Below are 23,391 nucleotides of genomic sequence, written 5' to 3' on the forward strand. Positions count from 1 at the left end.
TCTCTTTTCTAAGCCCCCGTCTGCACCACTCACTACCTCCCATATTGTAATTGATTTATATCACAGTTTGGGATATTAGGTATTTCCTTTAGTCCTGATAGAGACCACCCATCTTTGATAGCTGGAAGGCAGGGCTAATGGGACCACAGTTTCCTCTCAGATTCACACCGAGTCCTGGTCAGCCTGTGTTCAAGTCTCCGTAACTGAGCGTAAGTCCTTATGTATAACCACTGCCCTAATCTGCTCAGCATGCCCAGCCAATGTACAAGGAACCCACAAATGCCATTCTTTATGTATAAAAAATTTTTCTTTTCTACCTGATACGATGAAAATCCAAAGACAAGTATTGATTTTATTCCAGATTGGTAGGCGAAGATAACTTTAAACGAAGATAGGTCACTTGAGAATCTCTATGTTTAAACTTCAGTGCAACTGGAATCAATTTTCGTGGAAGATCCCCAGACACCAGCATCCCCTCCACCTTCCTGGCCCCTAGATCTCGGTGGTAATTATGTGGGAAGAGCAGATGTTTGAAGAGTCTGCAGTTCTTACCTCTGCAGTCACCGACACCCGTCCTCTCCACACTGCAGTCAGGGTCTCCACTGGACTTCAAGCTCTTAATGTCACCCTTTCCCTTGCGGGACCTCCCAGCTTCATCCTCCTCTCGGACAGAAACTGGGAAAACTCTACTCACTCACCTTCTTATCCCTTCTGACCTTTAGGAAGGTCACACTTGGGCACACCTTTCTTGGAAAGGTGTAAGAAATGGAGATTCTACCCCAATAATTGTTTTCTTTCTCATATCATCACCTTTTTCATGATGTATTGTACCTACGATTGATTCCTGTCTTTAAAATCCTAAAATATCAGGCACTCTGTTCCAACCTTTTGGTTTTACGAATGAAGAAACTGCGGCTAAAAGGCTGGATGGGGGAGTGAGTTGTTTGTCCCCATCCTCACAGTCAGATGGAGGCAGAACCAGCCTGACACCTCATGCTCTCTTTTCATTGTTCCAAGTTAGGCCTTTGACTCTGTCATAGTATTTATGTTGCTGCTTATTGTGGCTCATTATGGCATTCCTGCATCCCTTTTTTTTTTTTTTAACTTTTGTCTTTTTCCCCCTTTTCATCAACTTTTTCTTGCTCTTAGTGTAGTGAGCACACTTTGCTGAGACATGCAGCAGCCCCGCTTATCCCTGTCCCATCTCTTCTTCCCCAAGATAAACTTTTAATTTGTTTTGCCTGGTTATTTTGATAATATGACTAACAGGCTTCAGCACTATTTCCTGATTGTCGATGTAGTTACTATCTATCAAATTCCAGGTATGAGTGAGGATTAAAGTCTTCTTTCACTCCAGTTTTTTTTTTACATGTGGTCTACGGAAAAAAATAAAGCTTACATTTCTTCATTTTATTACTGACATTTGAAAAGCAGGGATTGTAATAATCCAATTTTTGAGGTAAGGTAGAAATAGGTATTTTGGGGATGCTTTGTCTCTTTTTCTCCTTATCCTTTGGAAAGTAGTCTTTCATAAAGCTTGCGAGTGGGTGTCATTTCCACATTTCCTCCCTCTAGCAGCATTTACTTCATCTTGGCAAAATGTTTTTTTAAAAAAATATATTTTTATTTATTTCAGGGAGAGAGAGAGAGAGAGAGAGAGAGAGAGAGAGAGAGAGAGAGAGAGAGATCAATGATGAGAGAGAATCACTGATTGATTGCCTCCTGCAAGCCCCATTCTGGGGATCCAGCCTGCAACCTGGGCATGTGCCCTGACCGGGAATCGAACCATGACCTCCTGGTTCATAGGTCAACACTCAACCACTGAGCCACACTGGCAGGGCTGTATTCTTCTAATTTTGGAGTGTTTTTCTCCATGTCAGTGTTCCTTCCAGGTGTCGGGCGTGGCTCACTGTGTTCTCCAGGTTCCTGGCAGATGCTGCTGCGTTGAGCGCTATACCCTCCCTGGCCATCACGGAGACACACTACTCTTTCATAGCATCTTCTTTCATAAAAAAGCCTACATTAAAAATGTATCCCTGTTCAGATACACAGGCAGCGGGACTTTAAGGTAGAGACAGACGGATGGACGCGTGCCATCAAGATGCCCATGAGCAGTGGTGTGACCATGCTGTGCTCAGAAGGCCTGCTGTGCCCCACCCCCTCCCGGGGCTTGACTGATGCCTCCTGATGACTCTGGCCTGAAACCACTACCTTCTTTCTTCTTCCTGGTTTCAGGTAGATGCACTGAGATTACGCCTGGAAGAGAAAGAATCTTTTCTCAATAAAAAAACAAAACAGCTGCAAGATCTCACGGAAGAGAAGGGGACGCTGGCCGGGGAGATCCGTGACATGAAGGATATGTTAGAAGTGAAGGAAAGGAAAATCAATGTTCTTCAGAAAAAGGTGAGTAGCTGGCAGCGCCCTTCAGGCTGGGGATGGGTAGCATCCATGCTCTGTAGTGGCAGAGACATTTCTGAGCATGCTGAAAAGCAGGGAGTATTCTTCGAGAAATCTAGATTAGGCACTACACACTTATAACTGACTGGTATTGCACTCACCCGTAGTTGTATCGTGTCATTTTTAGCAAGGCCGGTTGAGTTTTCTATTTGATTACCTGAAAACTAAATAGTGATGCTATTTTTTTTTTCATTTGCCAGCTTAACCATAGAGAGAATTGTACAAATTTAGATGTAAGTCTAATAAAAAGTTCAAAAAATTAGTCTTTCCTTTTTCCTTATGGAGAGTTGAGCAAAGTATTTTGTTGGTTTTAAAGATATTTTAGATGCGTTTTGTATATACAAAAACTTTAGTAGATTTTATCCTGCACACCCATACAGATTTTAGGAGGGGGTCAATGTTCACATCCATTACTTAATTAGAGAACGTAGGGAGTGTGTAGTGAGCCCCAACTACAGTGACGTAACACGGAAGATGCATGACTTGAGTCAGGCCCATCTTTCCTTCCTTCTTTCAGCAGCTCATTTTCTCCTTTGTGGGAGATCCAGATTTTGTGACAACATCTGATTTTCTTTTGGAGAATCCCATTTGCTACTGTATACAGTTTTTTGGGGGAACCATAGGAAAAGGGTAGGCAAGAAGAGAAAAACACCTGCTCTTATAAGAAAACGTAGTGTAAAGCAGGCAGCCAGCATGGGAACTGGGCAGGAACCAGTGGTGGGCACAAAGTTGGCTGGCAAGGACACTGCCATAGATAGGTCTGTGCCTGGTGACCTGTGCTGCAGCATCAGGTAAATCGAGTCTAACTGGCCTCTTCTTTGGTGTCATTTGCCACATCATCTTGCACCTTGTATATATCAACAGCATCCTAGCTGTTTTTCCTGCTTCTACCCTTTCCTTTCCTACAGCCTATTCTTTTTTTGTTTGTTAATCATCACCCGAGGATATTTTTTCCCATTGATTTTTAGAGAGAATGGAAGGAAGGGGGAGAGGCGCACACAGAGAGAAACATCGATGTGAGAGAGACACATCGATTGGTTGCCTCCTGCACGCACCTTGGCCCTGGATGAGCCTGCAGCTGAGGAACTTGTCCTTGCCCTTGACTGGAATTGAACCCAAGATGCTATAGTCCTAGGGCTGATGCTCTATCCACTGAGCCAAACCGTCTTAGTGCGGGGCCCTGTGCAACTGCACAAGTCGCAAGCCCATGAAGCTGTGCCCATCCACACTCTCAGGATATTGGTGATCAGATAGATCATATTATTAATTCATTTCTGGCAAGATCTTTAAAGACAAGGCCCCAGCCATTGGATTCCCCCTTTGAAGTTCCAGCTAATTGATACAGATAATTAGGAGACAGCCGGGAAGGGACCACCAAGACCTCTGAATCAAAGAAGCTGTCCAGGGCAGGCGGGACTAACAGAGAAACAGTTACGTGGAAGTTCTTGGAACATGTGCTGAGGATTGGAAAGAAGTCTTGTCATTTAAATACCAGGCAGAGAATGAGGACAAAACTGACCTTCATTGCACTGACTTTTGTTGAATGCTGTGTGCTGGATACACATGCACTGTTCACTTACTCTTTCATTTTTTTTTTCATTTTTTTTCTTCTCTTACTCTTGACCGGGACTCTGTGAAGCAAGTATAAGTTAATCATCCAAGAAACTGAGGGAAATTGAGGTTTATGGTAGGGTAACCCAAGGTCATACAATTTAGATACAAGATTTTTTCTCTGGGAAAATATGATAAAATGGTTATTACAAATTAAGGGAATAAGCCTCATTTCCTCTAGTTTTCTGACGATGACACCATGTGTGGGAATGAATTTAGGAAGAATATCCCAAGTGTTCGTTTTAGCAGGAGGTGAGACTAAGCACTCTCATTCTTGAGAAATAGAAAAAAAATCTCAGTAAACGTTTGGGAAAGGCACTTTTCATGCCTAAGGGACACATGTCCACTTTTGCCAATGTGTGTATATTTTGTAAAATTTTAAACTTTTCTCCACAGACAGACTCAAAGGTTTGGCAACGAGTTTGAAAGCCCTAAAACAAAAGCCCTTGGTTATACCATGGCTCCTTGGGCAACATGATCACAAGTCCACTTAAACCATGTAGATAATGAATTTGGAAATATTTCATGTATAATTGAAGAGGTTGTTCTGCTTCAAGTCTTTTTCACTGAGTGTTTCCCAGTACATTTGGGAAGGAACTAATACCACTGGCAACACAGTGAGTGGGTGGGAGTTCTATTATACCTGCGATGAGGAAGAGAGACAATTCCTACGGTGATGAACACAGTTCAGGACCCAACTCAAAATATGGAAATAATACAGAAGCTAATGGGCCATTGAAACATTGTCTTTGGGACTGAATACTCCTTAGTGTTTTGCCTAAATTTAAGCATAATTAGCTGGGTTAGGGCAGGCCTGGATTGGAACAGCATACGCTTTGGGTTAGGGTGGGTTGGCATAGAAGAATAACAAATGCATGTCAATGTCAGAGTTGGCGTATTACTTAATATTTCTTCCTCATAGACTCTTTGGCAGCGAGCACTGTGTTTTGCTGCCAGTAGAACTGAGTATGCTTCTTTCATAGCCATGTTTAACCTGGCGAGACTAGACTTGCACCTCGTATCTGTCAGCTTTGCCTTCAGAGCTCTGGGTCTCGGAAGTCTTGTGTGCTCCATAAGCCACTTTGATGGGTCACACGTTTAAGCAGCAGGCACGGACCTGATACTCTAATGGTTTTGCTACTTGAAGAAGGAAGTGAAGTTGAATAGGCACTGGCCCTATTCCCCGCACATGGCAGAATTTCTCTGATCAAGCTTTTGCAGGAAAATAGAAGTCATCAAGAATGGGTTTTTGGTCCTTCCACCATAGTTTTGGTTGTACTCCATAATCCAAGATGTGGAATTCTTTTTATGAGGGAATAGAAACATGCATGGATGAACATTGTTCAGTGGAATATCCCCCTGTGGCTGAGATAGTGAAGTCAGGGAGCAGCACCGCTTTCCTGCTGCATTCTGCTCCGATACCTGAATTCGAACTGTAGCTGATGAAGTGCTACCTGACTGTGGAGTCATTTTTGTAGGAAATGTCATAAAACCTTGACGACATTGTACATTTGGAAAGTGTATAATACACAAGTTTTAGGACATGGTAGTATTATTTGAACCAGATAAAATTTACGCAGCCCATAGATTCTTGCAGCATAAACCTACTGCCCAAGATCTTGTTTTTAAAAAGCCATTTAACTGGACAAAAAAAACAACCTATCTCCATTTTCATTCTAGGTCGCAGTTCCATAGCACTGTGAATTTGTAAAGCAGAGGCACTTTGTTTATTAGGGGTAGAAAAACAGATGGTGATTTCTCTGGAAGCCAAGTTCACTTGCTGTCTACTGGGCTTCACAGATTACCCTGAGGGTTAAAAAGGGCAAAGAGAGGTGAATGGGGTTGGCTCCTGGGAGTGATGCCCTGGACCTGACCACTCAGGAGCTTTACCCATTTGGAAGCGTGGTGGTAAAAGTGCTGAATGATGGTAAGTTCAGAGGCAAGGATGCTGCAGGAGTATGGTTATTAGAACACTGGGTTTCTTCATGAAGTTTATTTAAAAAAGCAATATCTTAGAAGATAACTACAGAGCGTAGAGATTTCCACATTAGTGTGAAATTGATGTAAGGCATGGAGGACCTTTTTTTTTTTTTCTTTCCAAATCAAGCTCTTTCTCGGTGTTTAACATCCACTGGAACTTTTGTATTTATTATTGGCAAGCCTAATTTTTTGAACATGTGCAAAATCAAATTCATTGTGCATTTGCTGAGTGTCAGTCAGTCACTTCTCTGGGCCCTGGGGGTTCAAAGAGAAATAACTTAAGACATTGACAGTCTGGTTGTGGCGATAGACAGGCATAATCCTAACTATAAGTGTGGAGAAAGCAATGTGGCATGCAAACAGCTTGATGGGTGCAAACAGCAGACACTAATGCTGGCTACCTTAAGCAAAAGGGAATTTTTTGCAAGAACATTCAGAACCCCAGTTTCTGGCTCATAGAACCAGATTAAAGCAATGATCAAAAACCAGGAAAGCTCTCTGAGACCAAGAAAAGGCAGACAATGCCATGATCTTATAACCAGGGGTGTCTGGTCGGTGTCTTCTCTGTTGACAGCTGCCCTCTTCCCCTCTTCACTCTACCCTTACGTCCTGCTGTTGGTCAAGATTGGAAGTCCTGACACAGAGTTCAAAATTTCACACATATGAAACCAGTCCCTTTCTAGAAGGAATCTGGGCAATGCGGTTCCAGGCTTCCCATCTGAGCTTTCCATTCAGTTCTTGTGTCACTTACTCAGGGAAGTCTTTGCTGACACTGCAGGCTTCACACTCCTCGAGAACTACTTCCTGGCTCAGTTGGAAATTATGCATTCCTCTAGTTAATGTTGGCTTTCCTCCCAGGCTAAGTTCCTTGAGTGCCCCAACTGTGATCATCAAGATACCTCCAGCTCCTTGCGAAATTCTTGGCAGGTGATGATCTTCAATCAGTTTGCATTGAGTGAATAAATTATATCAGCAAATTCTGAATGAATGAGAACTTGGAAGAAGGGAAATCACTTGGAGATCCACTCTTGGCCCAGGAATATTATTAGCTATGAGAAGAGCCATTTGCCCCAGTGAAATGTCAAATCAAACTCATTGTTCCCAGAACAGTATGTTCTGTGTAGGCTGCAGGAGGGAACCATCCAATGAATAATAAAACACAGATGACGGAATGGCTATTGCTCTACCCACATCTATACCTCCAGCCTCCGTTCCAGTACACTGGAAAGGTAAAAAGGGATGAAACCTTGAGTAAGGGAGCTTGGTCATTCTTCACTCAGTTTTCTTTTTAACAAAAGAAAATGTAGCATTTATTGAGAATACTGTTGTGTTCTGCAAAGAGAATGTTTTCTTATCCAGTTCTCACTTCTAAGAGTGACACAATGAAATTGCTGATTATCCATGGTCATTTCCAATTATGAACATGCAAATGATAATTTTTATAGCAAGAGGATTATCTATCGTTGATTGAGACTTTACTATTTATCAGATACTGTGCTCAGGGCTTAGCAGCCTTAGGTTATGAGTCCTTATAACAAACCTAATGGCATGTAGGTACTATCATAATTCCTATTTTTATAATTGGAAGCTGTGATTTAGAGAGTAACTTGCCCATAGTCACATGATAGGGATGACTCTGGATGGAGCTCTTTGTAACCACCACACTATTGCTATTTTTCTACTTTATGGTCTTGCCTCCCTCAGACAAGTGAGGTCATTAACTTTTAGGGATTAACTAAACTATAATTTGAGCAACATACCTAACTTTGATATACAGGCTGTTTATTTTTAATACCAAGCAAGCAGAGATGCCTTTACTATATAATGTGATAAAAAATAGGAAAGCAATTAAATTAGTAAAATACAACATCAGTTCTGAATTTTAAAAAGCATATGCTAAGCCTAGTTAGAAAAAGTAAACATCATTGCAACCTTCAGTTTCTGTTTATTTTTCCCCCACGAGATTCTGCCTGTAATATTCTAAGCCATTAGATGGTTTTGCTGCCTTATTTTCAGAGGATTGCATCATTTTTGTTGGCATAGTTGTTTCGGTTGTTTTGATTATTGGTGTAAAGGACTGAGATCTCAACAGATGATTTGGGAAATCTACATAGCTTTCCGGGACTGGTCACAGATGAACACATGATTCAGGGGACTCCACACCTTGTCTGGGAAGCCGCTGCACTTTGCAGTGAGCTGTCACCTGATGTCTGACCTTGGTGTAGGCCAACTCCCTCTTCATCTGCAGACAGGAACGGGGGTGGCATCTATGGGTCAGAGCACAACCAGGGCGGCCAGGGTTTCCAAACCTGGGGACACTTTACAACCCACTACCTTCTCCCCAGGAACATTTGACAATGTCTGGAGATAGTCTGAGTTGTCACAACTGAGAATTGCTACAACATCTGGTGGCTAGACTCAGAGATGCTGCAATCAGCCTACAATGTACAAGAGACCCCTTCCTGCCAAGCAAATAATTATCCAGACCAAACCCTTGTCTGCAGGCGTCCTTTCCTTCCCGTGTATGGACTGCTCTACTCAGGTTGGCTCTTCCTGCTCCCAGCCTCTAGATCATATTTAAAAAAAATAAGTTCTTAAAATAATTTTTACAGCTGATACGATTAACAATTTTAGCTACACATTTTCTCTAGCACCATTAGAGGCAGTTTACAGAGGTGAGCACATTGTGTGTGTGTGTGTGTGTGTGTGTGTGAGAGAGAGAGAGAGAGAGAGATATTTTTGAACTATTTCTATTTCATAATTTTCACATATAATCATAAAGGGTATATACATAACACATTTGAATTATTAGAATTATTAAAACTGATCACACTAATCATATCAACTAATTTAGAGGGGGGTGTGCTGGTCAGTTTTTGGTCTGAAAATGTGATTCCTATATTTACATTTAATATTTATTTATTTATTTTTTAAATGAACATTTTTATTTTTTTTAATCCTCACCCGAGGAATTTTCCCATTGATTTAGAGAGAGTGAAAGAGAGAGGGAAAGACAGAGAAACATTGATGTGAGGGAAACACATCGATTGGTTGACTCCTGCATGTGGCCCAGGCTGGGGAGGAGCCTGCTATTGAGGTACGTGCCCTTGACTGGAATCAAACCTGGGACCCTTCAGTCCACAGGCCGATGCTCTATCCACTGAACCAAACAGGCTAGGACTAATATTTATTTTTATGTATTTTATCTAGTCACTTGTGATATGGTAACATTTGTTCAATGTAGACTGAATGCAATTACTTAAATATCTATAATAATAAAAGCATAATATGCAAATCGACCGAATGGCTGAACAGCGGAACGACTATCCAGACAACCATACAGGACCACACTATGAAACCCACTGGTGCCAGGTCAGGCAAGGTGGGTGCCATGCGATTGGTTGGGGGCCGCAGCCATCGCCCCATGATCTCCCTGCAGAGGGAGGCCCAGACCACTGGCTAGCGGGGCAATCGATAAATCAGGGGGCTCCATGATCGCCCCAAAGAGCCCAAAGTGGGAGGCCCAGGCCACTGACCAGTGGGCAGTGATGGGTGGGCGTGGCCTCCCTCTGTGGGGGCGATCTATAGCAGAGCCCCGGCTGGGTGGGCATGGCCTACCTCTTTGGGGCAATTGATGTGGGCTCCTGGACTATGAGAGGGCACAGGCCAGGCTGAGGGACCCCTCCCCTCTCCCCCCCCCCCTCCCCCTAACCCCCTAGTGCATGAATTTCATGCATCAGGCCTCTGGTTTGCAAATAAAAAAGTATTGTATAGATTAGTGTTTGTGATTTTCCAGGTTTTTTTTGAATATTGCCTCTTCAGTCTAGAAAATATAAGAAAAAGCTAACTTGCTATATTATTTAACAAATTGTCTATACATATTCTAGGTAGAAGTATGTCATTGGTCTAAGCCAGTGGTTGGCAAACTGCGGCTCGCAAGCCACATGCGGCTCTTTGGCCCCTTGAGTGTGGCTCTTCCTAAGCCTTAGGAGTACCCTAATTAAGTTAATAACAATGTACCTACCTATATAGTTTAAGTTTAAAAAATTTGGCTCTCAAAAGAAATTTTGATCGTTGTACTGTTGATATTTGGCTCTGTTGACTAATGAGTTTGCCGACCACTGGTCAAATCAGATGGGTCTTTGTTGTGGCATCATTTAATACCTTCTTTCTTTATCATGGCAGGAAGTTGATGCAAGTGTTCTAGTGCCAATTAAATTCCACAGGACAAGCAATCACCAAGCCTGGAATACTCTTGGCTGGAATTACTAGCCTTGGGGGAAAAAGAACCCAACAGCTTGGTGGTTTTACCAATTGATCCTATTGGTCAGAAGTCCGTTTTGCCCTGGTGAAGTGATATTTTGAAGGTCACTTTGTATCTCTTGAATAGAAGTTGTGGCTTCCTTGGTAAACGTAAGCTTCTTTGTGAAGCATTGAATTTACCATCCTCCTTTGTGTATATGGCTTTTTTTCCCTAAAGTATTTGAAGTTGCCCTTCTTTTAGAGATGACATTGATGAAATGAAATTTTATTATCCAAAGAATCAAAGCTAAAAATGCCCCCTTCTGATAGAGCAATGGAACGAGGTTTAGGCACTGCCCTTCATTCAGCATCTTCAGGCACTGTCCTCCGCTGCCTCTTCCAACCCCTTGGCTCTACTGAATGCAACCCAATACTATTTGACTTTAAAAGACATGTTAAAATGGGAATGCTGATGAAGCATGGACAATCCTGAAGACAGGAAGGTGTGAGAACAGTGTATCTGGAAAAGACTTGATGGACCCTCTGAGTCCAACCTTTTCATTTTCCACTCAGGACACAGGGGTCCTGACAGATGAAGTGACTTGTTTAGAGTCACAAAGATCATTAGAGACAGACATGGGCTCTGATTACACTTTCCTTTTTCTTCTCTCCATGCCCCTCTGGCCACTGAGGCCTTGAGCACCATTGCCATATTCTGGTCAGCATGCCTTCCTTCCTTCCCCCCATTCAGTGAACCAACAATACATTTTAAGCATCTGTAATGATCTGGTTGCTCTTTGGGCACTAGGGGATACATAGGCTATTGAAGAAGGTATAGTTTCTGCCCTCTGGGAACTCATACTCATGGAAAATATCCACTAAACAGGCAATTTCAGGGCAGTGTGTGGTATGTGCTATGCCAGCCAGGTCCAATGGTGCACATAGGAGGGGCATCTGACCCATTATGGAGAGTGGGATGGTGAAAGAGGGCTTCTGCAATAGTTGAAGACTAAACCAAGATCTCAGGAACTTGGAGTGTTGCCCAGTCAAAGGAGTGAGAGTAGCATTTGCAAAGAGGCAGTGCAGTGCATTGGTGGATATAGAAGTAATTTCTTATGGATGGACAACACTTTCCTGCCCCATTTAGGAAATACATTTCGCAGTTAGGAGTTTTTGGGTTCTTTATGTCTTCTAGCAGTCAAATGTATTTTATAATTAAGGTTTGAGACTCATTTTGACTTCCATATTATAAATATCCTCTTCTACTCCCTTGTGACTTGCAAGTGGCAGTGGTGACTATCTGAGTTATTTCAGAATGCAGGTCAGGGCTGCGCCATTCCGACAACTGGTTCTTATGCAGCGACAGAGCTAGTTCTGAGCTGGGAGGAAAAAATCTCTTTTAAGCATTTGCTTCTGGGTAAAGACCTTGGATTCTGTCCTCACTTTCAGCATGATGGATTTTTAAAAAGCTTTGTTTATAATTACCTGCAAGTCCCTTGGAGATTTAGAATAAAAATGGCCAGAGTGCACTGACTGTGGCTGCTACCCTAATGGTACAGGCATCTTGACACACCTGTCCATCCCAGCTGCCAGTAGATGCTGTTTTGTGTGATGGGATTAGAGGTGGTTGAGCCTTTACCTATTTCAGTCTGGAGATGATTCCATTTTTCTTCCCACATGCTTCCCAGGCCATTTGATTTAAATCACCCTTATTTATCTGGGAGGGAAAATGTCTGTCTTTTTCACTTATCCTGTACTTGGCAATGAACTCTCTTTTGCTGTGAAGAGTTTACACGTATCTATATTAGCATTTATCATGTTGTATTGCTGGAGAAGTCCATAATTCAAAACTTTAATCATATGTGTCTAAGTTTCCCATAAGAATAAGTGTCAATTAGGGGTAATGTGTTATTGGGGCTTATAACCCACAGTTATTGTGGCTAAGGGGCACCTTCATACTGTTCTGGTATTGCAGTCTCATTGCCATTTCCCCCTTTATACTTACCTGATTATACTGTCCGCCTTGCAAAGTCAAAGATGTAATTGCTCTAAACAGACTACTTCCACAGAAACCAAACTCTAAATTAATGGGACAGAGTATACGGTGCCTCCATCATGGCATTTTAGCACATTTACCTCCTTTTCAGGTTGCTGATTTTTGAGAACCAGCAATAGCATCAACTTGTAATCAGCCCTTGGATAACATAATTGTAGTTTATAAAAGTAATTTACAATACTAACAAAAATGCTGTGGTAGGTAGATTTCTAAAATGGTCCCAAGATTTCCCACCTCCCTGGTATACATTCCCTGAATAATGCCCAGGACCTTGGCTATGGTGCACTTAACACCCATGACTAGATGGTGCCCTGTGGCACCGCTGACTTTAAGAAAGGGAGATCATCTCTGTTGGTTTGACCTAGCCACAGGATCCCTTTAAATCTGGACCCTAAGGTCAGAAACAGGGAAGACAGAGGATGAAATTTGAGGGGGTTTGCTGCATGAGGAAGTCTCCACCGTTGACTTGAAGATGGAGAGGGCCACATGGCCAGGAATTCGGGCAGCCCAGGGGGCTTGAAGTGGCTCCCACTGCAAGCCATCAAAGGCAGCAAGGACCTCAGCCCTAAAACCACCAGAGGCTGATTTTGCCAATAGCAAGAATAACTTAGAAGCAGATATTTCTTTAGAGCCTCCAGACAAGCACTCATTCTGACACTGATTTCATCCCTGAGATACCTGAACAGAGACCAGCCACCTGTGCTGGACTCTGACATACAAAACCGTGAGCTGATAGGTGGACGCTGTTTTAAGACATTAAATTGTTGGTGGTATTTTGTACAGAGCAAGAGCAAACTTATACAAATGCATATTAAAGCGACTGTTCAATAGTAACACACTTTTCAGATTTTAACATATAACAACCTTCATGGAAAGTGAGAATTTTTTTTATGTATTCAAAATATTTGATAGAGTTGAACAAGGTATACTTCTTTTTTTGAGGAGAAAGGGGTGTATTTATTTACTGTTTGCCTCAGACATTCCTCCTGGTATAATGGGAAGTAAGTCACTTTCTCCCACAGGTGAGTTCTTTCCAAGTTTCTGTTGTATTCTGTAGCTTTCTTGTGAATAAAGGGATAAAGTCAGAATGAAGCAAAGCTAGGCAAACAGGATACGCTCCAATGAATAGCACCGATTGACTTGGCGTGGAGATATTGCTTTCTTTAATTTTGAAATATGAAGTTAAATTCTGTAGGTCATGTATGATACTTGGACTTATGAAACCACCAATGAAGGGTAGCATACATATACCAAGGCTCTCTCCGAATTATGAATGCTTGTGAACTTGTGAACAGCTAGAGGCAGAGATGAAGGTGCTGAGAAGGGTGGGGAGAAGGGGGAGGTGGGAATGGATATGTGGATCCTTTGCTGCTGTTCCCTGTAAACAACACTTCATTGGAGCCTCCTTTAAGAGGGACAGACGGGAGGTATAATGTGTCAGGTAGCTGGGTGGAAGACAAAAGCGGGCTGTCGACCAATGTCTACCCGTTCTTCATAAAGGAACTCATCCTAAGGAAGAACTAGGGTTGTAGTCATAGATTGTTGTCTTGTTCATAACATGATTCTTTAATTTTTTTGGTCTGATCAGTGAAAGTATTATAAAGTAGAGGAGTGACCAAATAAATGATGGTATATTCCTCCAGGGAAATTCAGCCAATAGAAATGATGTTATAGAATAATATTTAGTGATAGAAAGACATTCATATTATTCCATGAACTGAAATAAACTCCTTATGATATGTACGTACAGAAAAGGGTCAGAGGATGCATTTGCTCACACTCTCACCACCATAGTCTGACCCTATTTTTGTTTCAAAAGCATATGCAAGCACACATACAGGGTGTTTCAAAAATGTATATACACTTTGAATGATTTTGAAGTCAGTATTTATTAACATACAGTTCATTTTCAACATTTTAAAGAATCTACAGAAGTGAATAATTTTTTTTGTCAATGTCTGTTTTCTCAAACGGATGACCGTTCTGGTCCAGGCACTGCTGATAACATGAACCAAACATCAAGAATCATTTCATTCAGTATTTGTGTGCCCTCAATTCGTCGACTATTAATAGTTTTGTACTGTAAACTTTATCTTCTATGTAGCCCCATTAAAAAAAAGTCTAGTCATACTTTAGGATAAATTTTCTTTGTTCTAAGCTTAATCTGGCTTCACTCATTATTTCAAATCAGTTAAAGCTGAAAAGGAGTGAAAATTAAGTGAGTTGTCAGCTGTTAAAGTGTGCATACATTCTTTGGAATATCCTATATGCATGCCTCAGTATAATTTGTTTGTTAGGGGCAGGGACTGACAGGCCTGGCTTTGAATCTCAAATTATGAATCTTAAATTGCTTTTACCCTTAGGCAAGTTCCTTACATTTTATTCTGCCTCATTTTCCCTATCTTTAGGATGAGGATAAACTCACATCTCACTTTCAGTCTCAATTCTCCTCAACATAGTAATTGTTTAAGAAGTACTTGTTGAGTGAACAAAGTGTCTATCACCATTGGTGCTTAACAAATTATATTAAAAATCAGTTTTGATGTGCTAGACCCGTTGAACTTGGAAAGAAAATGGAATTACTTCGTAAAGATAATTTTAACTTGATTTTTAAATTTACATACAGTAAAATTCAGTCTTTGTGTTGCACAGTTGTGTGGATTTTGACAAAAGCGTAGACTTGTGTAAGTAGCTCCATAACCATGACACCGACAGTCCCAGCACTTCGTGCAGCCTCCTGTGCAGTCAGTCCCTCATTCCAGCCCCGACGCCTGGCAATCACCTATTTGTTTCCCCTCCCTACAGTTGTGCCTTTTCCAGAATGTCATAGAAATGGAATTATACAATATCGAGTCTTTGCATCTGGCTTCTTTCACTTAGCATAATGCATTTGAAATCCATCCATGTTGCAGTCTTTATCAATAGTTCATTCTAAAGATAATACTTTAAAGATAACTCCTAGCATCTAAAATGTTCCGGGTCATAACCATGTAGTTCTTTCATCCCTGAAGTTGTCCTGAAGCCAGTTGTTAGAGGGTAGAGTTAGTGCTGAAGAAGGCTGGAGAAACAGCCTCCTCTCACTCAGCCTGTTGAGAAGCGGAGGGGTCTCAGAGCCAGAAAGCAAGTGCCATCCCCCAGGTGAGCAGAAGTCGGAGTTGAAGCCAGGATCCACAGCCTTAATGCTACGCTAGCAAAGTTCTATAGGAAGTCAGAGAGGGTAGAGCGTTCTGGCAATGGACTAGTGGGAAAGTCCTGAAGAGCAGGGGAAGGTGTGTGTGTGTGTGTGTGTGTGTGTGTGTGTGTGTGTGTGTCTGTGTAATGTGTTGAAATGTTGACATTAAATTATTTTAAATAGGTAATAAACCAGCACTTTTGTGTGTGTTTAGAATAGGCAGATAGTACTTTCTATCATTATTTTGCAATAGGGGTGAGTTTGTATAAATCCACCTCTATTTTCTAGCATTCATAGGAATCACTGGTTTGGAGAGTGGCCAGCAGGTATCATAGATGTTGCTTTTGCCCCTGGCGCAGGTACATGGTAACTGGCCAAGCCTTTTAAACCTGTAAGATTGGTCCAGTGTACACCAGGTTCCCCACCGCAAAGCTCGTGGCAGGCCTGGAGTGCACAGAGGTGTGTAGTCTTGTTCTGAAGCTTGAATTAGACGGTGTCCCTTTTTTTAAAAGAAGCAATTTTTCTTTTTTTAATCTATTTTTATTTAAAAAATATATTTTTATTGATTTCAGAAAGGAAGGGAGAGGGAGGGAGAGAGATAGATGAAACATCAGCGATGAGAGAGAATCATTGTTCGGCTGCCTCCTGCACGCCCCCTACTGGGGATGGACCCTGCAACACAGGCATGTGCCCTGACTGGGAATTGAACCATGACCTCCTGGTTCACAGGTCCATGCTCAACCTCTGAGCCACACCGGTTGGGCTAGACAGTGTTCTTTTATTGTTTGTTATTCTATTTTTATTTTATTTCTAAATGCATAAGTACTTGATTTTAAAATAATTAGTTTACATGTGAGTACCATATTTTATCTTCTTTTTAAAACAGAAATAATAAAATAGCTTTTTCTTTCTTAAAACTCAAATTAGGATTTTAAAAATGGAACCAAAGACCTTGTATGCATATTTGCATAACCCATGGACACAGACAGTAGGGTGTCGAAGGCCTGGTGGTGGGGGTGGGCTGGAAGAGTTCAGTTGGGGGTGGGAATGAACTATGTAATACTTTCAACAATAACGTTTCTTTTCTAAATGAAATCTCTTATATTGGAATAGTTGCCCATTTTTATTACATAATGCAGTGACCAAAATAAATATTTAACCTTAAGGACAGACTTATGGTTTATAATATGAAAAATATTCCTATAAGTGACATGAGGCATTTATTCACTAATTGCAGTTGGTCACAGTAATGCATGTTTACCTCATGTCCATATCAGCTCAGCTTCCTCTGCCTTATTTCAAACTTCCCTTTTAAAATAATTTTATGTCAGTTGACTGAATGTCTTGGATACAGACCTAGTTAAGCATCCAAGGTAACTTATATATTTACTCTGCTTACACAATAACTAGCTTAAATCTCTGGTAAAAATGGCAGTTTTTTGTAAGGAAATATGTTACCTGTCATGATCAAATTTAAACCCTCAGGAAGAGTTCATATGGACCTCATGAAGAACTCTAATTGTGTCTTTGGTTTGGTATTTCATTTCCCTTTACAGTTCAAACATTTGTGGAACACTTCTGTGTGGTTTACATATTTTTTTCACATCAGTGTCACATGACCTTTACTTAAAATTTTTAAGCTAGTTTTTTTTTTTTCTTTGAATAATTCATCCCTTAAAGTCCCCTTCCTGCTTTTGTGGAGTCTCTACAATCAAGGACCTGGAAACTAAGCAGAGACTGTGATATGTGTTATGGTAGTTGACAAACTAGTTCGGTTAGATAAGTCTCCCAATTGGAGTGTCAGCACGGATTAGTCTAGCCCAGGGAGAGAAGAAGAAGCTAGAAAGTAATGTCCAAATGCTTACAAAAGCAATGAGCTGTGACAAGGGAAAGGGCCCGAGACACCAACCCTGTGTTGAATTGAAGGAAAAATCAAGAACGTCAATTTTAGCTATTGAATTGCCTTACAGTGCAAGGGAGGCGCTAATTTGCTCAGACATCTTTTGGCAAATGTGCATGTAGACTCTGCTCGGCCCTGTTGTTATTTATGTGCACTGATGCCTGCAGCCAGAGAGCTATCTTTCTGGACTTGCCTCTTTCTAACTGAGATCTCAGGCTTGAGGAATATAAGAGATGTCAGTAGCAACAACCAACTTGAATTCCTCAAGATAAAGACCATGGCTGGGAAGAATTGAGCAGGCAAGAGAAGGTTACGGACTCCACATTAATAATAAATTTATGAGAGCACAGAACAAATCATGCCAGGCCATCTTTATTGTTTTCTAGGTAGACGTGCAAGATTAAAGAAAGGAATTCAATAGCTGTAATATCTGGAATTGAGTAAATCATCTAATTCAGTGTCTCCACAAATCTTTGGGGGCTGTGGGGGGTGGGGCGGGGGACGGGGAGAACCTCAATGAGAATTGGCTCTGAGCACTGTCATGTGGATTCAATTTGGCTCTTGTAATAAATTACAATGGAACAAGGTCCATTGGGACGATGTTGGGATCAATAGAAGGTCAGGCTGTAACATCCCCAGCAGTGGTCTGGAAGAATGGATAGCACACTTTATTAAGCTTGGCAGGCCAGGAGGTTTTGGTCCTGCTGTGGTCCCCACCACTGTCATTAGCCTTTATGAAGCACCTGTTGGTATGGGCCACTCTGGGGGATGCTTGAAGAAAGAGATAGAATGTGTACAATTGCACAAATGGTCAACCTGTTTAAAAATGATGATAATAGGTACAATTTACTGAATAGTTTCAAGGCTGCCATGCGTAATGCTAAGCCTTTTTCACAGATTCTTTCTTTTAATCCTATTGACCCCACCTAAGTTTTTTCTCTCCATTTTTTAGATGAGGAAAGTGAGGTATAGGGAATCACTGTGCACAATGCAGCTGGTAAGTAGCAGCAATAGGTTGTGAACTGAGGTCGTCTGATTTTTTAAAAAAATATATTTTATTGATTTTTTTACAGAGAGGAAGGGAGAGGGACAGAGAGTTAGAAACATCGTTGAGAGAGAAACATCGGTCAGCTGCCTCCTGCACACTTCCTACTGGGGATGTGCCCGCAACCAAGGTACATGCCCTTGACCAGAATCGAACCTGGGACCCTTGAGTCCACAGGCCGACGCTCTATCCACTGAGCTCTATCCCAAACCAGTTAGGGCCGTCGTCTGATTTTTAAAATATATATATATTTATTGATCTCAGAGAGGAAGGGAGAGGGAGAGAGAGATAGAAACATCAGTGATGAGAGAGAATCATTGATCAGCTGCCTCCTGCACGTCCCTACTGGGGATCGAGCCAGCAAACCAGGCATGTGCTCTGACCAGGAATCGAACCATGACCTCCTGGTCCATAGGTCAGTGCTGAACGACTGAGCCATGCTGGCCAGGCGGTAGTCTGATTTTTACTCTTAATCTCTATGCACATAGTATCCCTATATGATCATGGAGAAAGAGTTTGTTCATTTGTTTGTTCATTCATTCACTTGTTCATTCATTCAGCAAACATCCTTGAATGTACAAACATACTAAGATGTTCCTGGGATAGCAGAGGAAACAGAGCCATTAAAGGTAATTTTTAAAAAATGGTAAAATCATGACTCTGATACACATATAAAATGAACATGTGTTAAAGATTTTCGTTAACTCATTAATTCATGAAGGAAACAGGCAGATGTTAGAACTGGAGAGAGAAACCATAAAACAGAAACATTTATATATCAGAAATATTGAAATGGATGTGCAAATGGCAGCAGAACTGATTTTTCTCCAAGAGCAGAGGGAAGTCAGTATAACTTACTGGACAGATCAGAATTTGAATGTTCATAGACAAGAATTATTTTCATTGCTATGAATTATCTTTAACTTATCTAGTCATAAAATAGCTCAAAGACAATGAAAGATTAAACTGAGATAAGCAGAAAGAGTCTGATATAAATAATAGTTTTCTATTGAAACACAGTTTTTTTTTCTACAGGACTACAGAGAGAATTGTGATGTGACACTATAGGGTGTGATTTGGGGTAAAAGAGTTAAATGCAGAGAATAAGTCCAGCGCTCCCAGTTTGTTCAGCAAGGACTTCTAGGCAAAGGGGAGCCTGAGGGCATCTCATTTTTCAGATGGGGAATCTGAGGGAGGCCTTCAGAGCTGAAGGAAGTTGCCCAAAGTCACCGACCTCCTTAGCCAAAGAAGTCTGGTAATTTTCTGCCTTCCTATAGATATATGAAGTATAGGATTGTGTGTGTGTGTGTGTGTGTGTGTGTGTGTGTACGCGCGCGCGTGCGTGGAGCCCAGGTGCACAGACCAGCCTTCGCCATGTAGTAGGAGCTGAATAAATATGTGTGGAATATTGACTTGATCCTCATGACACCCTCAATGACAGTTAGGTAGTCCTGTATTTATCCCATCTGAACAAAAGGAAACCAGGTTCTTGGCAGTTACTTCGGTGCTGCATTTTAGACACAGCTTAGGCTGAAGAACCACACAGCTAAGTCAGAACCAGAATCAGCTGGGGTCTTGCCATAGGCTTTGCAAGTGAGAAGACGCCAGCAGATCCCACAGGTGCAAAGCCAAGCCGAGAAGCTGTTATGCAATGTGGGGCACGATACTAACAAATTAAAACAAAACAAGAAAAACAGTCAAAAAGTGTTATGATGGGGAATTATTGTTTAGTAGGTACAGAATTTTAGTTTTGCAAGATGAAAGGAGTACTAGGTATGGATGGTGGTGATAATCACACAACAATGTGAATGAACTTAATGCTACTGAACTGTTCACTTAAAATGGTTAAGTTGGTGAGTGTTATGTTTTATCACAATTAAAATGAAAAGAGAAAAGTTTATAATTAAGAAATAAGTGTTAAGATTTATTAGCCATTGTTCATTGTGTGTGTGTGTGTGTGTGTGTGTGTGTGTGTGTGTGAAGGAAGGAGGGGAAGATGAGAAATGAAAATATTTTTAATGGGAAGCATTAGAGCACCTGGGGTTAAATTTTGGCTTCTTGCTTTTCTGACTCTGTGGCTTAGATCAGTTCTTAAGCCTCTCTCAGCCTCAGTTTCCCCAGTCTCAGCAATAAACATACAGTACCAACCTCATGGAGAAGTTGTGACAATGCATGAGAGAATGAGTGACAAGGGCCAGCACAGTGCTTGGCTCTCTGTTAAGAGTTTTTAACCACATGATCAGCGTAGACACTTTTATTCTTGCCAAGCTCTTACTATATTTTTGATTCTTTGTGTAAGGCAGTTGAGTGCAGGAGTGAGAGCTCTAAAGACAAACACCAGAAAGTGCTTTCCATGTGACCCTTTATTTTCTACTCAGATGACATTGAGTAAGTACCAGTTATGGCCAACACTGATTGCTCAGCTCCTGAAGGTTGAGGCCTTTTTCATGTGAGTTCTTCCTATGTCTGGGCAGTGCTTGTAGAGCCTCAATCTCTGACGAGTCCTAGACAAGAAGCACATCTATCCCAGGTTGGTTTCAAGGCCATGACCAGTCAGTGTGGTTGATTTGCATCTTTACTATATGAGGTGGCTGACATTGGGGCCACTGAATGGTAACGCTCCCTCTCTTATTTGGGGCTTTAAGAGGTAGGTTTCTCCTCTTTCCAAAGAGAAACATCACAAAGTCATAGCAAGTGTGTGAACATTGTTTGACATTGAGGAAGCTGTAAAGACTCAATGACATTTCATGTTTTCCTTCCCTTTCATTTTAAGGACTGATGTGAATTATCGGAATTCAGGAATGGAAAAGACCAAACCTAGTGTTCTCTAAGGACAGGTTTTTCAAAAGTATTTGTCTCCAGATGAAGAAAGACTTGTCACATGGCAAATGGTTAAGGTTTGGGCCTGGCAAGGCAGGGTATCTGAGGGTTTTCTGGGCATTGCTTAATGAGCACTCATTATTCCTTATCAGAGGTGAATTTTCTGGGAAGGTAATGGTGCTCAAGTTTATGGCCCTCCCTTGTGCAGGTCTCTTCTAAAGCCCTGGCAATGTGTTCTTGTGTTTATATATATTTATAAATTTTGCAAAATTAAGATACTTCTCTATTTTTTTAAAGAACGTCTCCTACCCACTCATCCCCAATTCAGACCCCAGTTTAAAATCTGGATCCACCATTGTTGTTATTGTTGAAACGTGGTCAGACAGCACTAATCACAGCGTGCAACTCAACATAGAAGGCAGTGCAGATAGGAGGAGGAGAGACTCCGATTGGGCTGGGCCCAGAGGTGGAGGTGGGATGAATTCGCTGAAGACAAGAAGAGTCTCTGTAGCCCACTTGTGCTAGTGAGGGGGCCTTTGGGCCTCCGGGCCTCCAGCGTGGCCGATTTGGAAGCCAGCCTCCATTGCCCCTGCAGTCTGTCTCGCCTCTTACACAGGACAGTCTAGTAGAAAAAGTACTTGAATTCTTTGGGGCAGACTTGATGACTAATGTCTTTTAAGTCAAATTTCTTCTGAACAATAGATGCTAAGGTTGTATATCAGAACCAGACATAAATATATTTGGCCATGGATTACAATAAAATTTACTGGTGCTAAAGATAATCAAATCATTTCACTTTCCATGAATTTTGTTGTCTGAAAAAAATGATATCATCCCTTGGAAGGGAGGAAAATGACTTGCTTCATTTGCTATTCTTCTGGGAGAGAAAATCCCTGAAACTTGAAGGCATCCGATGCCTATCTTTCCTCCCCAAGTCTGCCCTCCCCTCAGGGAGCACTGCCATCGCATAGCCTGCACCCGTGCGCAGTGTTCCCGGGGCCTGCCCAGGCTTTATAGCAGGAAGGCTGTATCACATTCCCTCTGCTGGCTGGTGGAAAGAGGCAAACTGTTGAGCAGATGTTGATTAAAGGGGCCCAGGTCTCAGTGTTCAGCATTTCAGTTCAAGTTTAGTGGGGCTTTGATAGCTTATACACAGAGAGCCTGTGTCTAGCCTGACGTCACCAGGGCTGCAACCCAACACTAGCATTGTCTTTCGGAGCCCCTGTGTTGGAATATTGGATTACATTGCACTGCCATGAAGGCTGTGACCTTCTGAAGACCAACATTTGGCCTATGTCAGATCTTAATTGCTTTTTGATATAAAAGTACATATACTGAGCATGAAGGCAATTTTGAATGACTTAATCAAAATGGAAGCATTTTGAAAACAAGTTTTTGATTATGTTACTGCACCAGTTTTTCCAACTTGTTTGAGTCTTGACAAAACCAGTTGATTTTAACCATTGTTTTAAAAGATATGCCCTGGCCAGTGTGGCTCAGTTGTTTGGGCATCATCCCATGCACCGGAGGGTTGCTGGTTCGATTCCCAGTCAGGGCACATCTTGGGTTGCTAGCTCAATCCTGGTAGGGGGTGTGCAGAAGGCACCTGAGCTGTGTTTCACTCTTACATTGATGTTTCTTTCTCTCTCTCCCTCTTCGTTCTCCTCTCTCTCTAAAAAAAGTCAGTAAACTATTTTTAAAAATTAAAACTATAAATAAGTAAGTAAATAAATAAATAAAAGAGGTGACCTGTGTTTTTATCAAAAGATGGTATCTTGAGTGACCTACTAACTGTGTAGACTCAATTTATTTTACCCCTTGAGCCCTCAGTTTCCTTATCAATAAAATAAGAACACAGAATCTCTTTGCCATAGGATTGTTGTGAGACTGAATTGGTGTGGTGACTGTTCAAAGTACCCAGCAGAGCACATGGACATAATAAACACTGAGTACATAATAGCTGATCATATTTCTACCTACTATCATTTATGCAAATGGCCTGTGTCCAGTTATATTCAGTAATATTGTACACCCATCGCGTTCGGTGTCTACACTTCACTCATATATTATCTCACAATAACATTGGCTTTAGTGGTGAGCAGTGGAGT

At 41.5% G+C, this 23,391-nt stretch overlaps 1 protein-coding gene across 6 annotated transcripts in view; it reads left to right on the top strand.

Annotated features, from left to right (window-relative positions):
• The window catches only part of ERC2 (ELKS/RAB6-interacting/CAST family member 2), an 880,873-nt gene that overhangs the window by 353,080 nt on the left and 504,402 nt on the right, over positions 1 to 23,391 (top strand). For all 6 annotated transcript variants that reach the window (XR_004971467.1, XR_004971468.1, XR_004971469.1 and 3 more), the window contains exon 7: positions 2,236 to 2,403. Coding sequence is in view for 1 of the 6 variants with exons in the window: in XM_036331877.1 (XP_036187770.1) it covers positions 2,236 to 2,403 (168 nt within the window). In the remaining 5 variants the exon portion in view is untranslated. The remainder of the gene's footprint in view (positions 1 to 2,235; positions 2,404 to 23,391) is intronic.

Source organism: Myotis myotis, unplaced genomic scaffold (assembly GCF_014108235.1).
Source record: "Myotis myotis isolate mMyoMyo1 unplaced genomic scaffold, mMyoMyo1.p scaffold_m19_p_13, whole genome shotgun sequence".
NCBI classification, from domain to species: Eukaryota; Metazoa; Chordata; class Mammalia; order Chiroptera; family Vespertilionidae; genus Myotis; species Myotis myotis.